The 19,514-nt window shown below is 33.4% G+C and overlaps 2 protein-coding genes across 2 annotated transcripts; both read right to left on the bottom strand.

Moving 5' to 3' along the window:
- Positions 1 to 12,173: 12,173 nt before the first annotated feature.
- Positions 12,174 to 14,844, bottom strand: LOC123664430. The gene is made up of 2 exons (XM_045598972.1): positions 12,639 to 14,844; positions 12,174 to 12,181 (listed from the first exon to the last, which is right to left on the bottom strand). The coding sequence occupies exons 1-2, from the start codon at positions 14,842 to 14,844 to the stop codon at positions 12,174 to 12,176; spliced, it is 2,214 nt and encodes a 737-aa protein (XP_045454928.1).
- Positions 14,845 to 14,990: 146 nt separating this feature from the next.
- LOC123664429 lies at positions 14,991 to 17,195 on the bottom strand. Its single transcript, XM_045598971.1, has one exon. It carries the CDS (start codon positions 17,193 to 17,195, stop codon positions 14,991 to 14,993), a length of 2,205 nt encoding a protein of 734 aa, XP_045454927.1.
- Positions 17,196 to 19,514: the final 2,319 nt, after the last annotated feature.

Below are 19,514 nucleotides of genomic sequence, written 5' to 3'. Positions count from 1 at the left end.
TGTATATAATAGACGATTGCCATTAACGTTACCTTATATTTCCTCCCTTTTTTTCTTCTTAATGTGAATTTTACTAATACTCAATTTTCTACACCTACAAACGTCTGCTCTTGTACGTCCTAAGGTTGGCTGGTAGAGAATGCTTTTAGCATTAAGCCCGCCTTGTGTACAATTCTTTAATGTATTGTGCTCAAAATGCCCATGCCTTTTGTTAAATATTCATGCATTATTATAATACCACAGGCGATTTTATTACAACTACAAATCGACAGTCCTGTGCCTGCCTAGTAAAACTAGGACGTGGTCCGACGCTGACGGTTTTTTTTTTCTTACAATTACTGTTTGATGGAAAAGTATACGCATCATTCATTCGAAATTTCTGAACATATTTATTATGTGTCTTATCTCTATATTTACCCTTATTTGCTAGTTATCATAGTTGTACACTTATTTCCTAGTTACCAGATATGTACACTTATTTCTTAGTTATACACTTATGTTCTACTTACAATAAGGGTTTTTTTTTAAATATCAGTCATCATCATCTTATTATTATTTTTTTCTATACATATATTTCTTTATATATATTCTATTATTAATATTTATCTATTTCTTATTTATTTATTTCTGTTATTTAGTACCATTTAGTACTTCCCTAGATGGGCTACTCCAGATTTTTAGCAAGATCTCACTGTACGCTACCTCACTATAAGTCTAACCATTACTATATTGACTTAAAACTATACATATAAAAAAAATAAACAATATTTACTAACTAAACACTATGTATATTAAAACGTGACTAACAAACAAGTCTAACGAACTAAACGGTGATCTGCTCACTGGTAATTACAGAACAAAGTTCATCATTAAACTTCCGAAGCTTCATTAATTGAACATCGGCTTATCACTCGTAAAGGTAAACAGTTAGAAGAGAACGAAATAATTACGTTTGAAATTAGTAGGGATTATTTTTTCTATTGTTCTTAATATTGTTGTAAGCAAATTTTGTATTTTTTAATTATTTAACAAGTAAATAACTTTTAAAAAAAACTAAAATTTCAAAAAAAAGGTCAGGATATAAAAGGTGGTACGGTGGAGTTTTCGTTTACTGTCTCATATAAAATTCTATTAATTCTAAATTTAGTGTCTATAACCATAAAGCACAACTCTTATATATTTTTATAAACTTATTTTAAGGACGCTATCACATTTTTCCACAAATATCAGTGTTTTTCACGTACCATTTTAATTAATTAGGAGTCACCCTGAGAGGATATCTTGGTTTCAAATGAAAGATAATATATTCATCTCCAAGTAAGACTATAAAAATTCTATAGCCCCATACAAACTTTTCACACAAATACAGTTTAACCATCACAGAAATCGCAAAAAATTAAAAAAAGACGGGTCTGAATAGGAACCATTATAGGTACATACACTGCACTAAGAAAAATAACTACACTAAGAAATTGTTGCTTATTTAGTCCTCTATGCGTAGCGCTAGATATTTTATATAAAAATAAATAATATTTCCATTTATAAGAAAAATAAGAAACGCTCTCAAATTTCTTCATACATTTTTTACAAGTGAACCATCGTCGTTCGTCATTCCGCGCCGAAACGCGCTCATGGAAGCACGGCTGTATCGCTTCAGCGCAAGTAATAATTACGTAAAAAATGAGTTCCTTGTGTGTACTGTGCTTGGACGAAATTGATACTTCACAATCGATTGATGCATCTGGTTTATATAAAATAATCAATAATAATAAGTAGTCTTGGCAATTTGTCTTTTCAACCAACTTCAAAAAAAGGAGGAGGTTACTTAATTCGACCGCATATATATATTTTTTTTTATGTATGTTCGGAGATAACTTTTTCGTTTATGAACCGATTTTGATAATTCTTTTTTTGTTGGAAAGGGGATACCCCTAGTTTGGTACTATGATAAGGAAACTAGGATCTGATGATGGGATCCCAGAGAATTCGAGGGAAACTTTCAAAAATCGTACGGGTGACTAGTAAATTTAATCATGTTTTCATTAAGTACTATAAAGCACTACTATTTAATAAAGGTCTGGAGTCAATCTGATGATGGAGAAGAAAGATAGTCGAGGGAACTCTTCAACAATTTATAGCAATTACCTGCTTTTTGAACTTAATTCGTTTCTGTTGATGAGAACTTTGCACCTGTATTAGTTATAAGTGCCATTACAGTCTGATGATGGAGACAAAAGATAGTCGAGGGAACTCTTTAACGATTTATAGCAATTACCTGCTGTTTGAACTTAATTCGTTTCTATCGATGAGAACTTTGCACCTATATGAGTTACAAATACAATTACAGTCTGATGATGGAGACGAAAGATAATCGAGGGAACTTTTCAACGATTTATAGCAATTACCTGCTGTGTGGTCATCTGTGTCGCAGGATTTGATGATGGAGCCCATAAACACTCGAGGGAATTTCTCAACAATTTACAGCAGTTACCTTTTGCTGTTTGACGGCCGCTTTGATATAATGGTGCATGTGTCGTGTCGGCGGCGCCTAAACACCGACGGTCGCGGGTTCAATTCCCACTCGGAGTGGATATTTATGTTTATACAAATATTTATTTTCGGTCTAGTTGTTAATCCTTGTGGTTCTCCCAACCTAGCCTCAGAGAACACGCTAGGCTATCAGTCCCGGTTGTTATTACGTACACCTGATAGCGAACTTTACTCATAGTATGTCGACGCGTTAGCGCAGCGGTCACAGCACTGGCTGTTGCGCTGGCGTTAGTGGATTCAATCTCCGCGCAGGACAGACATTTGTATTGGCCATATAAGATGTTTGTCATGATCTGGGTGTTTGTACTTGTGTATTATTTGTACTGTGTGTAGTAAATACTACAACAACCTGACTACAATAACAAATACAAACAACACACACAACAAACAAGTACAAAAAATATTATTAAATATATCAAAACAATAACAGAATAATAACAGTATTCAAACTAATTTATAGTCAATGAAACAAATTATGACAGAAAACTGAATACAACTTACGAGTAGATACTAGAGTAGTTATTTTTTTACTTGGCACCGACTTCAAAATTATAAAATATTTATTAAATCATTTCTGATTAACTAAATCAAAATACGAATTACTTTGTACTAAGTAAATTTATTTTTCACTTTTTAGTTTCCTGTTTGAAGTCGGTTTTTTTTTTGTTAAAAATTATTTTATTTTTTTACATTCATCATCATCATCATTGTTCCGTTTGCAGAGTTATAAAATAAATAAATTTCTAAAATAAAATTACTCCTTATTGCATAAGATATATCCCAGTGAAAGTACCGTCAAAATCGGTCCACCCGTTTCAGAGATTAACTGGAACATACAGACAGACAGACAGACAAAAATTGGAAAAATGTTATTTTGGTATATGGACTGTGTGCATTTAGTAAAAGCAGTATTTTAATATAACAAAAGGACACTCCAATTTTATTTATTTCTATAGATTGTTTACGTAAACTATGTTATGTTTATATTATTATAATGTTAAAACTATAATTATATAACTTAAAATTGTATGTGATTTTGAATTATGAAAATAAGCGTAGTATTATCTATTATATTTTATTGTATAGTACGACGAACGAGTAGTAGATACCCTGACGCCTTAAGACATCGTCATAAACAGAGTATGAGAGAGGTTCCGTGAATAGTAGGTACTTAGTAACAGTTACCAAGTTCGACTTTAAACTTACAACTAAATTTACTAATCAATACCATTAAAATTAAAAATTAATACTTTCAAGTACCAAGATTAGTTACGTCGGTACAAAATCGAGCAGATAGCGGTATCAATGTGTGCGTACGCGTAATGTTATTGTGTTGCGATTTAAATACCTAAACTTGAGCGAGTTAAAAATGTGATAGCGTCCTTAATATCCCAATACTAAAAATATTATAATTTAACACAAATATCATTCATGTATAAATATAATATTCAATTATTCATCATTTATAATGTAATCTAACAAAAAAAAATCTCTTTAATTTACATCGACAAGTAAGTATAATACAGCAGACTATTTTAAGGAATTGTGGCAACATCTATCGCGCAACATACTAACTACGTAATTAGAGAAAACTGACGTATGCTACATCGCGCTATCAGAGTTTTCAAAGTGATTGAGTATATATACAAGAACCCGACAACAATCGTTGGGGCAGTAGCCTGCCAGACATAATACCCGTCTGGTTGGAGGATCCTCCCTTTTCCTCACACTAGCAAAGATTACTCAAAACTACTTGTTAGATCTCGCTCAAATTCAAATGAGACTACATGAAAAGCAACAGCTTTCAAATTAAAAAGAATAATCAAAATCAGTACACTCAGTAACATGTTATGGGGGTAGCACATAAGAAATATATTTATTAGAACTTAATACATAATAATATGTGGTACGTATAATTTCCCTATCTTAAGACGCGCTTTTCGTTGGGTTCCTGAGAAATCGTCTTAAACGGGTTTTAGTATAGTTGAAGTGAGAACCTCCCCCTTCTTTTTGAATTCGAGTAAAAGCTGTTCCTGCTATATATAATATGAATGGCGATGTCGTATTTCATGCAAGACATAACTAAATTCATAATTATTGACAATTTTTCTTTAAAAGGGTAACTGCAGAGTTTCTCGCCGATTATTCTCTGCAGAATCTATATTTCAAATCAGCAGCGGGGTTAATCGTTAATTTAATCAATCATCATTGGCCTTAATCTGTTTAATGCAGACGATTTAGACAGTGTCAGAAAGACACTGTGTTGCCTAGGATACTCTTCAGGAAAACGCAGTTGCCTAAGCTCTGCGCCACTCTATCGACCTCACTGGCTAGGCCCACAGGAACGACGAGTCGATACGTGTGGAGACAGTTCGGCTGCAGGAGTCTTTCGCATTTTAGAGCTATGCCACGAATGCTTGACGGAGACCCCATTTCGGGATTCAAATGAAGTTTTCCTTCTCCAGGACCCCGATGATTTTGAGCCAGGTTTATCCATCGTTCTACTCGGCCGACACCACGCGGCATAATTTAAACACTGTTATAATTATAATGTGTTTTAATGACGATCCAAAAGTTCTTAGTAGGCAATTTAAATAAGAAAATTTCGGGTTTTGATTTTGGATATTAGCTACTACATAAAAAATACTTTCCTAGTCACTGAGGACAACAACCGACCTTCAAGTTGTTTGTCCTCGCGAGCATTGTTCCCAATCACTCCACATAATGTCTCGCTCCACGTGTGGAATAAAAACGTGACTTGAGTTGTTTAGGGGTAGAAAAAATATGTATTAAGTAAAGGAATACTTATAAATACTACTCCTTATAAGTAGATAATTATTTATTTTAGAATTTGGTTGTTAGGGGTCCTGATGTTTTTAGCAACTTTTTAACCACCGCTAATTGATGACTATATCCAAACATCGCTTGTATTTTTATTTCATTATTGACAGGTACCTACTTTGATCAAAATGATATTACATTTTTAACCGACTTCAAAAAAAGGAGGAGGTTACTCAATTCGACCGTATATATATATATATATATATATATATGTTTATGTATGTTCGGGGATATCTCCGTCGTTTATAAACCGATTTTGATAATTCTTGTTTCGTTGGAAAGGAGATATCCCTAATTTGGTACCATGATAAGGAAACCAGGATCCGATGATGGGATCCCAGAGATATTGAGAGAAACGCTCGAAAAGCTGCATAACTTTTTACTGGGGGTACCGATTTTGATGCTTTTTAATTTAATCGAAAGCCGATGTTTATCATGTGGTCACATTTAAATTTTATTGAGATCTGATTACAACTTTTCGAGTAATCTTTGATAATGCGTATTTACTCGACATTTTTTTTTGTCTACCTACGTTGTATTACTTGTCGATATAATTGAAGGCGGTTTTTTTTTTCGTTTGCCTGCAAACACAATTATTATTCATACGAGTAGAGATGCGCACTTAAAAGAAGCATATAAACCATAGGTATAACCATAATATATATAACATATATAACCATAATATATATAACCATAATATATATATAGGGGTAACCATAGGTAGTGTCTATTTCAAAATATTGTGTCAGTTTTTCAGTCTCTAAATAATTACACTAAACAGCTAAATCAAATTCAAAGAACGATTGGTTCTATTATTATTTATTATCTACCCAGCCTTCCTCTCCTCATCATTACATCATCATCATTACAGCCTATACAGTCCACTGCTGGACATAGGCCTCCACAAGTTTTCGCCAAAAATAACGTGAACTCATGTGTTTTGCCCATAGTCACCACGCTAGGCAGGCGGGTTGGTGACCGCAGTACTGGCTTTGTCGCACCGAAGACGCTTCCTCTCCTATCGAACACTATTCTGATTAAACGGAGGCTAGCTTGAGAGACGCATTTGCATATCCCTTGAAGATAGTAAATTTAAATATATCGTATAAAACACCTTCTCTATATACTGATTATGAAGATTTCACAAAATTGTGATATTGTTTAGGACCGCTATTGAAACAAACAACTGGTTACCGTAGCCCGTGTTAGTTACAAAACACGGAGTAACACAAGCGCGTTCCGACGCTAATTCGGCTGTCAACTGACTTTTTGAGTATTTTGACAGTTTGCAAGCTTTTTATTTTTCTTCAATTTATGATATTATAAGTTCGTATTTAAACAAATAAATATACTGTCAATCCTGATTTGATAATTATGATGATTTTATACGGTTCTAAGCGACTTAGCTTAATTGGCTAGAGCACCGACACAGTCAGTCGGAGATGCAATTTCGATCCCCGCTGGAACGGTCGATTTTTGATATGATATTAAAAAATGTTTAGAATTCCCTAATGTGTGGTGGGTAACACAAAAATAAAATCGTACAAATTAGAAATAGCACGGAGTCGTCTCCTGTCAAAGATTTTCATTGTAATATGAAACTTTGAATAGTTACGGGTTTCTGTAAAGAACTCACTATAGACGGCGCCACGGTCTCTTAGAACCGTATAAAATCATCATATACATTCCATAGCTTAATTGGCTAGAGCACCGACACGGTCAGTCGGAGATGCAGGTTCGATCCCCACTGGAACGGTCGATTTTTAATATGATATTAAAAAATATTTACAATTACACCTAAGTAATTTTATGTAAATATACATTAAGATAAGAAAAAAAGTTAAATTCAATTAATTCGCCTATTAATTAGTACATTATTTAATTAATTTCAAACACGCTACCGACGTTTTCATCCTTGATTAATTAACCGAGTGTCATTAGCCGCAATGACTGTTACCTACACTCGCTGAGTCAATAAATATTCATCAAACGAATACCACACACATACTGTACCACACCTTACTACACACCTTAATAATGTTTAAATTTATAATTTAAATTAATTATGGTCGAAATTCGACCACTGGGCTAAAAAAAGTAATTTCATTTCGATTTCGACAAGACCTAAAATACCATTTTACGTTATATTTCAACAATTCTCTCGACTAATTAAAATTAATTTTCCTCTGTCGTGTTTTGTTACATTCATAATTGCTTATTTCTCGTTGTGTTATGGTTTCCTCGGAAAATTTGATTTGATTAAAAAAAAAATTGAAAATTTTTGAGGTGAAAAATTATTTTCTCGTTTAGGTTTGAATTTGTTTCTAAGGTTACCGAAACTTTTTCGAATTATTTTTCATTTAAATAACCATATTTCTTTAAAAATTGCTAAATTTTTATTTAAGTTCAGCAAATTAACAGATAGGATTAGACCGGTGAGTAGTTTTAGCCATGTAACGAAAAATAAGGAAAATATAGAGTTGAGGGTAACACAACTTAAGCATTGGAATTACCAAAGCATAATAGCAATAGGTAACATACTTCTGAGAACCAAGGGTAATTGCAAAATCAAAGTGTTTTCATTTATTTATTTATTTTTATTTACTCAAATTTACAGTTTTTTCATGCACAACCAGTTACAAAATTAATTACAAATTCATGCAAATAAAAATTGCAATAAGATCTTATCCAAAAACTTAGTTGATTAAGCTATTTACTAAGTAGTTAGGCGATTTCAGAAGTTGATAGATCGATTGATTGTTTAAGCCGGTAACATATCACTGCTGGACGTAGGTCTCTTTTTTCGTATAGAGAAAGTGTCGAAACTTAATCCACTACGCTGCTCCACAGCGAGTAAACAGCCTTATAAATATGTAGGTTTTATTATAACGAAAATACGGAATATTTTCTCAATAAAGGCTTACATAAGAATTTATGTTTTCATACTGGTTTTGTGAAATATACATTAGAACGAAGAACTCCTTATAGTTTAGTGTTTGTGCAATATTGTTTTATTTAGTGGTGATTGGTGTCTTGTTCTACGTGACTGGACATAACATGCTTGACGTCATATTCCTTATAATCTCAGCTAAGATAAAGATTTCTTTACCTAAGTCGGCGAATCTTATATTGTTTTTGTTTTCGATATAAATTTCAAAGAAACTCAAACAATTTTACTCATAATTCCGTTATCACTCAACACAGTCAATTTTATTACACAACTTTTAGAATCATTTTCGAATCGAAATTAATGTTAAATAATTAAACGAACTTTCGAGATTCGTTATATTAGTGTTTATAAGCTCGAAGAATAAATCTCCAACCCTTATTATTAATGTTACCTAACGCCCCCAGAGAGGTAACGTTTAGTTAAGCCCGAAAGTGTCTAATATGACAAATTTTTATCTACGTAATCCTAGACTAAGTACACGAGCTCTGGACCAAGATAAAGGCTTCTCTTTTTGTGTCTATTTTGATGTATTACGGTGCTTTGTTATTTTACTTGTCATTCTTTGTCGTTTTCGTTAGCTTTATATACAATATGTTTATAAAATATTTATAAATATAAAATGATATGTATTATTTGACTGGCTGATTTTTCTTTTATCACGTTGGATGTACCTAAGACATATATATATATTTATGTCGTAGTTACGTATTATATATTGCACACAAAAACTTATTAACAGAAAGATTTAATTTTAAGCCACGCATTTTTTATTAAAATCTATCCCACTTACCGAGATAATAAATAAACCGGGTTACATTTAATATTTTCCTTAAATCTAAAATAATAGTCTTCGTTTCCAAATCTGATAATATTGTAAAGACTTGTCGTCTGTATAAAACGTGATCCAACAAAAGCGTGGCGTTTTGTTATCAGAGAAAATATTTCTGATTCATCGAAAATATAGCGTACATTCTGTCTACGTTAATATTGCAAATAATAAAGAAGTACGCCGAAGTAATGTCTAATAATAAATCAGACACTAATAATTATAAAATTGTACTAATTTGTACTAATTTAATGTTAAATGTAGTTGTATTTGTACTAATTTGTATTATTATTATGTTTGTTTTTTATGAATTTTATGAATTTTTTAAGTGTGATTATTTATTGATTATTTTATATTTATTGATTATTTTATATTTATTGATTATTTATTGATTATTTTATATTTTTTGATTATTTTGTTTTTATTGAATTATTTAAATTGTTTGTTAAATTTAATGTTACTTGTTTGATGAACTTAACTAACGCATTGGGTAACTGTAATGTTAGTTCTAAGTTTTTGTTAATGCATAAATAAATAAATAAATAAATAAATAATAAAAATAATAAATAAAACTAAAATAATGTGAAAAATGAAAATAAATATCTTTATATCTTTGTCAGCAACCAGAAAATCAGGGCCTTAGTAAAGTAAAAAATGTAATAATGGAAAAGTCAGGAAGAGATACAGTAATAAAATGACTGCTGTATACATAACTTTACTATTCGTAAATATGCAAATACGATGTCCTGAAAAATTACACTCGTTTTTGAATTCACTAAGTAAAAAACCATCTCATCATTTATCTCTGACTTTGCTTACTAGTCAAAGACCTATCGCTAGTAAGCAAAATCAGAAATAGATAGATTACTGAAAACATCCGTTAGTGGTGCAAAGAAAGAGATTTCATTAATAATTTTTGAAGTCGAAAACTTTTTTATTTTTTCGTAAATATCAGACGAAAATATTTGTTTTCGTTATTTGACCCATTTATCTGACCTTCGTCGAATCGCTAAAGGAAGTTAAGATTGTTACAGCTTTGAGATTGACTCATGCATAAGCGGAAGCGACGGCGATTCTCCTCAATTTACTTATGAATAAAATTAGGAGTTTATGAAAAAAAACAAAATTATTATAAATATCACTGCTATTGAAATTTTTATTTTTGTAACATTTAATGAGTTTTAAGTCAAACAGGTAATTAACTTTTTTAGGAGAATTATATTAAGAATCAAAAGAAATAAGAATTAGTTAATAAGAATCGTTTGTTTATTTATATTATTTATTACATTTGTTTTCTAATGTGTAGTACTTATTAGAAAAAAAAATTCTGTCCATTCTTATATATCTAAGCAAGCTAATATTATAGACTGTCCCATTTTTGCAATACTATGTTTTACTATTTGGCAGCTGACCTATTGATTGTATTAATTAATTTTATTTTACACAGACCTAAGATTTCAAGTAAATTATTTAGTTACAGCAGCTAAAAAAAAAGAAAAATAGGCATCTTACAAATCATACTTATCTCAAGATCATCGATGTCAAACAATTTTACATTTTCTTCTATAAAATAACAAATTCATAAGCTTCGTTCTGTTAGTACAGATCATTCATCAGATCATCAGAAGATTTTCATTGTAATATGAAACTTTGAATAGTTACGGGTTTCTGTAAAGAGCTCACTATAGACGGCGCCACGGTTCGCTTAAACCGAAATTAAAAATTATCATATCGAAAATTTCGCTCGAGCGGGTGCATCGTTCCATAGCTTAATTGGCTAGAGCGCCGACACGGTACGTCGGAGACGCGGGTTCGAACCCCGCTGGAGCGGTCAATTTTTGATATGATATTCAAAAATGTTTAAAACTTCTTTGTTTTCCTGTCCACCTGTCAAGATTATATAATGTCATTGTTAAACGTTTAGAACTTTCACAGAATCGGTTATACAGATTGAACATCAACTAAATTAATTGTGTTTGCTCGCAAACAAAAAAAATCGAAGTTTTATATAATTACATCGACCAGCAATACAACATAGGTAGTCGAAAATATATTCAAGTTAATGCGCATTATTAGTGATAATTCTAAATATCAATCAAAAAGTAGTAGTCAGATCTCGATTAAATTTAAATTGGACTACATAACAAGTACCACCTTTCGATTAAAAAGAATCACTGAAAGCGGTCCACCCAGTGGTAAAAAGTTCTTAGGTAACACATATTGAGGTAATAGAATTATATTAAAGAAGGGAAATGAAATCACCCATCTTTTTTGAAGTCGGTTAAAAATAACAAATGTTACTGTGGTTGCGCGATGGTTAGAATACGATCGCCGCTGTATTTCAATCAATTTAAGCAAAATTGAATTTATTTCAGTCGCAGCCAAAAAAGAAACGCACATACTTCTTCGATAACTTTATTAAGTCTAAGCCATAGAGTAAAGACATTTTGACTCTGGCACTTTCCTGTACAGTTGCCATAAAAAAAAAATAAAAAAAGTAATACAATTTATTGTCTATTCAATCACATCCTCCACAGCCAAAAAAAAGGATGATTATCTAACAACTTTAATCACATCTTGACATGTAAATAACATCAAATAAAACAAAGAATCATGAAACAAATTAAAATACAATTTACGAAGTATTGTAGCTTAGAAAAAAAACGAACAAATTACTCGTGTTACTTGCACTTGAAACATACTCAAACATTAAACAGATATCAAGTGCAAGATGCATAAAAAATTAATCTAAAAATATTCAAGAAATAACTGTAATAAGTTGTTACATCACAATCTATAATTTTCAAGATTGTATTAAACTAAATAGGTAAATTTAAACATCAATTAGTTTTACATTTTGAATTTTAGTTACATTCACATTTACTTACATCAGTAATTAAGTTCTATAAGCATTAACACTAAATCTTTACATCTTTAAATTAGAGTTTCTGAATACAACCACAATATAAATTCAATAATATGGGCAGACAAATTCTAGAATGTATCCTAACTGTCTAGAACAGTATACAAAATTAATTATCACTAGAGATTAATCATTAGCACAATAATGAATAATCACATTAGGTACTCTATTGATAACAGTTTGAAAATTAACAATAAAATTTATCTCTAATTTTTATATCTATATCAACAACGATCTTTTATTTACTAATAATACCATTAAAAGTGGATAACATGTAACACTTTACTTATTGTATAACATATCATAATATATTAAGATAATTTAGTTAACACTGTGTACATAGGTAGGTATTGAATTAACAGACAAAGATTGCAGTAGAAAAAAAAATATAGTTATGTTTATCAAGAAAAAATATCCTGAAATAGAAGTAATTTAAAACTGATATTTAATGTAAATAATATATTATTACTTTTTGTAAATATTATATTTACTTGGCATTTTAATAATTCTACCTGAACGTGAAATCTTGTCTGTCGTTTCTTTCTTACATGCAGGTTGCTGAACTTCTGCTCCGGACATGGTACTTGATGTACTGCTAGGATTAATAACTATGCGATATCTCTTACCAATTTTGTTCTCATAGTTGCTTTCGTCACCCTCCACCTCTGAAGAGGAAATCTCCAATCTATACAAACGTTGGAATGGGCGGGTTTTTAAACCAGCTGATGTTCTTACCTTGGCAGTTCTATTAACACCATCGTTACCTGTAATAATTTCTACAACAAGTCCTAATGGCCATTTTATTCTCTTATCTTCTGTCTCTATTAGGACTATATCACCAACCTTTAGAGTACTATTTTTATCTTTACCTCTTTGTACCAGTGTTGTTAAATACTCATTCTTGAATCGTTGACGAAAGTCTGATCTCAGCTTCTGCAAATATCTTAATCTTTTGTTAAGATTCTTACTATCTATCTGGTCCAGATCAGTCACATCTGTTTGAGGTAGAGTTTGTAGAAAACAAGAGGGCCTCAAGGGCTCTAAAGCATTTGCCTTGTCGTCTTCTACATATGTGAGCGGCCGGTCATTGATGACGGCTTCGCAGTCACATAACAGAGTCTGCATTTCATCATATGAGACTGATGACGTGCCTAGCACTCTTCGTAATAAATCTTTCATTACCTTAATTAGGCGTTCGAAGAAACCGCCCCACCATGCAGCTGTGGGAACGTTTAACTTCCATTTGATGCGTTGAATTGTCGATTGGCGTTGTACCTCGTCCCAATCGATGTCACGTAAAAGATTCCTAGTGCCTGTGAAATTAGTACCATTATCTGATATCATTATGCTCGAACGTCCGCGGCGTGCGATAAATCGGCGAAACGTCCGTAGAAAGGCCTCTGTGGATAAAGATTTTGTTAGTTCAAGGTGAACTGCGCGATATACTGCGCATGTATACAGCACGATCCAGCATTTCTCACCATCCTGTAAGTAGAGAGGTCCCGCTAGATCAACACCTGTCACCTGAAAAGGAGCAGTAAGTTGAACTCGATCGAGTGGTAGCGGAGCTGCTGGTGCTGGTGTCGGCTGTGATCTGTGTCTTCTGCACACAACACATTTATCTATTACCGATTTCACTAATAATCTGATACCAAGAATCCAGAATCGTTTCCGTAGATCAGTTATCATCGTGTTGGCCCCAGTATGCAATAATTGCAGATGACGCTGTTCAACCATTCTGCGGATAATAACATTCTTTGCAGGAACAATCATCGGTGACTTCGTGCATTCTGGGAAATCGGTGAGTAAAAGCTTTGTTTTAACTCTCATTATCATATCTGTATCATAATATATCTGCCTTGATTTTCCAGATTGTTTCTCAATCTGTTCTTTATTTTCTTGTTGAATAATTCTTATTAATTTCTTTTCAGCTTCATCACATTCTTCAAAGGTAAGTTCTCCCTTTCTTTTATTCTTATGACGTGTATTGTGAGAAAATCTGAAAATCCATGCTGTCATTCGTACAATTTTTGTGTATTTTGAAAAATAATTAGACAGCTGGTCTATTATACTAACATCAGAGCAAACATTAACCTGGCACACAGACTTTTTCAGCTCTTTGTTGACGGTTTTTTCATCAACTACCAGTGCAGATCGTGGCCACATGTCGGGTTGCTGAAGCAGCCAGCTCGGACCTTCCCACCAACGGACTTCAAGCAGGTGGCGTGCGTTACAGCCTCTGGACGCCAAATCTGCCCAGTTCTCAGTTCCTGGAATGTGGTGCCAATTGTTTGCATTAGAATTTTGTCTTATTTCTTTTACACGGTTCCCTACGAAAGTATTCCATGGTAATTCTCTCTTGATCCAACACAGTGCTACTCCTGAGTCAATCCAACAGAATTCATCACAATTTAAATTCAAATTTCCTCTGGCCTCTTTCAATAGTCTTGAACCAATTAAGGCTGATAGCAGTTCCAGTCGGGGAATTGTTATCTTTTCTGGAGGGCATATCCTTGATCTGGCAGATATTAAACGAACGGACACATTACCTTCTTTTTCCGTTCTTAAGAAGACGCATGCTGCATAGCCATCCTTACTCGCATCGCAAAACATGTGTAGACTCGCACTGCACTCAGGAAGCAAATCAACAGACAGTCTTCGAGGTAATCTGCAATTATTAAGATAAGTCACATTATCATACCAGTCTTTAAATTGTGATAGTATATCTTCAGGTAGTTGTTCATCCCAGGTCATTTTCATGTTCCAGGTCTTTTGAAGGATTAGCCTAGGAACCAGTGTCACTGGGCATGTGAATCCGATTGGATCAAATATCTTCTGTGTTAAGGATAACAAGTTTCTTTTTGATACTTTGCTTATATCGAGAAACGGTGGTAAATTACTTATGTTACAAATAGCTCATCTGTATCAGTGTCCCATTGAAGACCTAATATCGAGATCACTGTGTTTTGAGTCTCATTTATTTCTAAAGGTGATGTGACCCACTGTCTTAGATCGAATTTACCTTCATTCATGACCCTCTTAGCATCTTGAATAAATTTCTGTGTTTGTTCAATTGAATCTAAGCTAGTTACTAAATTGTCTACATAAAATGATCTAGCTAAGATATCTGCGGTGTCTTTTTGTTCTGTGACTTGATTAAGGTGATGTGATATGGTTGCTGACAGTAAAAATGGACTAGCTGTCAACCCGAAAACTACTCTACAGTGTCTATATACCTTAATCTCCTCACATGTATTATCTTTCCACCAAACAAACCTCAGGTAATCGCGATCTTGTGGTGTCACTGATATCTGCAGAAATGCCTTGGCAATGTCAGCAGTGATACCAATGTAACCCTTACGAAATCCAGTTAATAGATTGGGAATCTTATCTAGGAAATTTACTCCTTTATCTAGACATGAATTCAATGACATACCATTCGAATCCTTTGCAGATGCGTCATATACAGGTCTCAGCTTCGTGGTGAGACTCGACTCCTTCATCACAGCTCTATGAGGTAGGTAGTGAACCCCTTCTTTATTCTTTTCTTCAACAGGTACTTCCTCGATGATACCCGAACGCTCCCATTCACCTAAGACATTATTATAATCATCAAACTTACCAGATGCTGTTAGTTTCTTTGTGATAGATTCTAGGCGGCGAATGGCGAGTTGCTCGTTGCTCTGGATATCCTCATGGCCTGTCTTCCATGGCAGATGGACTTCATATCGTCCTTCGGTGTTCACTTGTATGTTTTCTTCAAAACTTGTCATCACCTCCTCTTCTTTCTGCTGTTTAGACTGCACCTGTGTAGGGTCATTAATGCCTAATACCTCTAGATCCCAAAAATCTTTAATATTTTGTAAACAAAATAGAGACGTTACAATATTACTACCTACTAAGCATGTTTTCCCTTGTAACGTCCAGCCTAACTTTGTTTTTATTGCTGTTAGCCCATTTTCGAGCTGAACAAATGATTCAGTTATTAACAGCCCCGAGAAATCAGCTCCAATTAAGAGCTCTATATCTTTGCTAATACAATCTCTGTCTGTTAAATGTATCCCATGTTTATCTAATATTTTTTTAACAAAGTCATGGGACTCATTGACTTTAGGTACATTTTTACAAATTACAGACTGCTCTAATGCAGACATTTTTAATTTTACCTCAGAGTCTAAGCTCTCTATTTTAAAATCATAAACATTATATTTTTTAAAAGATACGGATAAACCTCCAAATAGTGAGTGGCTAATTTCTTCAGTTCTTACTGCAGATAATCCCAATTGTTCAGCGACTTCACTCTTGATGTATGACCGCTGTGATCCACTATCAAAGAGGGCTCTCACTATGGTGCTCCGGTTCCCGTTGTAGATCTTCACTGCGACAGTTTGTAATAAGGTCTGCTGAACAGTCTTCATATCTTGTGACAGGTTCTGAAGTGTAGTTTCTTTTACAGATTTAGGTTCCACTGCAGCTGTGCACAATACTGGTGAGTGCTTTTGTCCACATACATAACACTTAATATAAAATCGGCATACTTTTGCATGATGGCCAGGTTTTAAGCATAATACACAAGCTTTCTTCTTCTTTAAAATTTCCCTTCTCTCTGTAATTGTAATACTTGACAACTTGAAACACTCCAAGCTTGTATGATTTTTTCCACACCATATGCAGCTACGTATCTTTTCTTTTTGTTTTTGTTTTTCATTAATCATAAGGCAGGTTGCAGTAGGACCAGCTGTTTTAATAGCTTCGTGTTGATTATTAAATGTCTTTTTAGCCATTGATATTCTTTGTTCACTTTCAATTTCTCTTTTTAAGAAGAGTAGCAATGAGTTCAACGGATCTTCCGAAGCGTTTTCAGTTCTTGTTCTCTCCCATATAATTAATGTGTCACTTGGAAGTGCCGACTCCACCATTGGTAATAGAAATGCTGCATATTTATCTTTAGTTACTCCTAGGACTTCAAGTGCTCTCAACTGACCATTCAATTGATCAACTAAATCCGACAATTGGTTAAATTCTTTTTTGTTTAAAATGAGTGACAAAAGCTCTCTTACATATGGGTGATTATTTTGAGATGTGCATATCACGCGGCCCTCCATAAATAACTACTTAGTTAAATATAAAGTTACGTTTTTTTTCATTTCACGTAAAATATAGTTGCAGCACTATATACAGATGTACATAATATATTCCTATTGTTATAAATAGCTTAGTTATGTTCGTAAACGTTCCTCAAATCTCATCACCATTCGTGTCCCAATCTCCAAATTTTAGCAGTTCATGCTCTTGAAGTTATAAAAATACTCTAAAGATCGTATTTTTAAGAAGTTATTTAAATAGTACACAACATGTTTTACCAATTATCAAAATTATACATATTAAAGAATACTTTTAGGCAATTTGTGATGACTTTGAAAATTGTCCCAACACTTCCGACTCACTACCATTTGTTCATACAGTCGGAGGGTAATTTTTTTGTGCATAGGGTAAATTGCTATCTGTAGAGAACTCGGTGGTCGCGCTCAGTTCTGCCTCTCGACTCGTGCGGGTAACACATCAAAAAGTGTTTTGGCGCCAACTCTAGCCTACCTTAATCGCCCAGAAATTGTGTTTGGCAAAAAAAAATCTCCTTACCGTTCGAGATTTCCCTGGTAAGTCTAATATTTTTATTTAACATTTTTATGCATTGTAACAGTCGCCATAGGATACTCTTTGAGTTGATTAAGTTTCTAATTTTTTAAGTTCTACAAAGAACCTATAATGTGAAGAAGTATACAAATATCTAATTACCGTTTATATAATTACCGTTTTTCCCGTTCGTATTTTGGCGAATGGTAATGAGCAATTTAAAATGGTAATTGGCACCAGCATATGCTGGTCTCTTATTATATTGAATCTTCTTACTCCGCTAGTCCAGCCCAAGGTAGAATTCTTATTACCAACGCGTGACCCATTGTTGATCTTCCGATATGAACTCGCACTTTCGCAACAAAAAAACCTACTAACAGACTACCCACCTACCACTAACATATCATCATTTCAGCCTATTGCAGTTCACCGCTGGACACAGACCTCCACAAGTTCACGCCAAAAATGCGTGAACTCATGTGTGTAGCCCATAGTCACCGCGGTGGGCGGGCGAGTTGGTGACCGCAGGACTGGCTTTGTTGCACCTAAGACGCTACTGCCCGTCTTCGGCCCGTGTATTTCAAAGCCAGCGGTTAGATGATTATCCCGCCATCGGTCGGCTTCTTAAGTTCCAAGGATGTAGTTGTTATCCCTTAGTCGCCTCTTACGACACCCACGGGAAGAGAGGGACTGGCTAAATTCTTTAGTGCCGTAGCCATACAGCAGACCACTAATATGTATATATATATTTATCAGAGTAAAAATGCCTCGGAAGAAACAGCAATCGAAAGAGGAAACATTGGCCAAGGCTAAAATCGCGCGTCCGAAACGATACGCTAAAATCCAAGCTGAACCTATTTTATATGCACTTAAAAATGAAAAAGAACGTCAGCGATACAAAAAACGAAGAGCTAGAAGGCTACAGAGGAAGAAATGGAGAAAGAACTTTAAAAAACATTTTCAAAAAAAGAAATTAATGAAGGAAGGAGTTAAATATACAAGTGAAAGTCCCAGTAAAAGTGAAAATAATGGAAATAATATTGAAAAAACACCCAGAAGACAAAACTCAATTTGTGAAAATGGGCCACAATCATCTACATCTAACGATCTACACGAAACATTAGTCAATAACTTGAGATGAAAATTAAGGAAGATGCGCTACATAATACAAAAAAGACTAAATTTACAAATCACAATTAGAATCTAAAATAAATATAAGACGAAAATAATTATAAGACTGAAAAAAACGACTGCAAAGTCCTAATTCTAAAGTAACAGCACTAGTTAGAGACAAAACCAAAGTAGAAGAAGCAAAGAAAAAAATATATTTGGAGAAGCAATGAGGAATACGTTAGAAGCAAATTACAAAAATAAAAAATTGAATAAAGAAAAAAGAGAATTTAGTGATGCTGTCATTAGTAATAAGCTGATTTTGAAAGATCTTAAGATTTTATCTGAAACTAATAGATTTCGAGTGCGAGAGATAAATAAAATTAACCAAAGAAATGTTAAATATGAGAAACTAAAAGAAGACATTCAATTATTTTTTGACCGCGACCACGAAATTAAAAAGATAGCTATTCCTAGATAAGCTATTGCAGAATTAGAAAATAAAATTCCTATATTTCTGAAACATGAAGGAACACGCAGGTGGCAATTTGCTGCAGTAAAAGATCTGAAGGAACATCTCAAGGGCAATGAAGCTATCATTCACATAGATTTCAGTGAGAACTATGCTTTGAAATATGGGTCGGAGGTTCCAGCTTTCCACTTTGGAGGAAGTAGGCAAG

This window comes from Melitaea cinxia, chromosome 22 (assembly GCF_905220565.1).
Source record: "Melitaea cinxia chromosome 22, ilMelCinx1.1, whole genome shotgun sequence".
Classification (NCBI taxonomy): Eukaryota; Metazoa; Arthropoda; class Insecta; order Lepidoptera; family Nymphalidae; genus Melitaea; species Melitaea cinxia.
This window is presented reverse-complemented; position numbering and strand designations above follow the sequence as displayed.

Bases quoted from the DNA above. Each gene is read 5' to 3' on its own strand.
- LOC123664430 (XM_045598972.1), bottom strand. From the start codon at position 14,844: ATGACCTGGGATGAACAACTACCTGAAGATATACTATCACAATTTAAA.
- LOC123664429 (XM_045598971.1), bottom strand. From the start codon at position 17,195: ATGGAGGGCCGCGTGATATGCACATCTCAAAATAATCACCCATATGTA.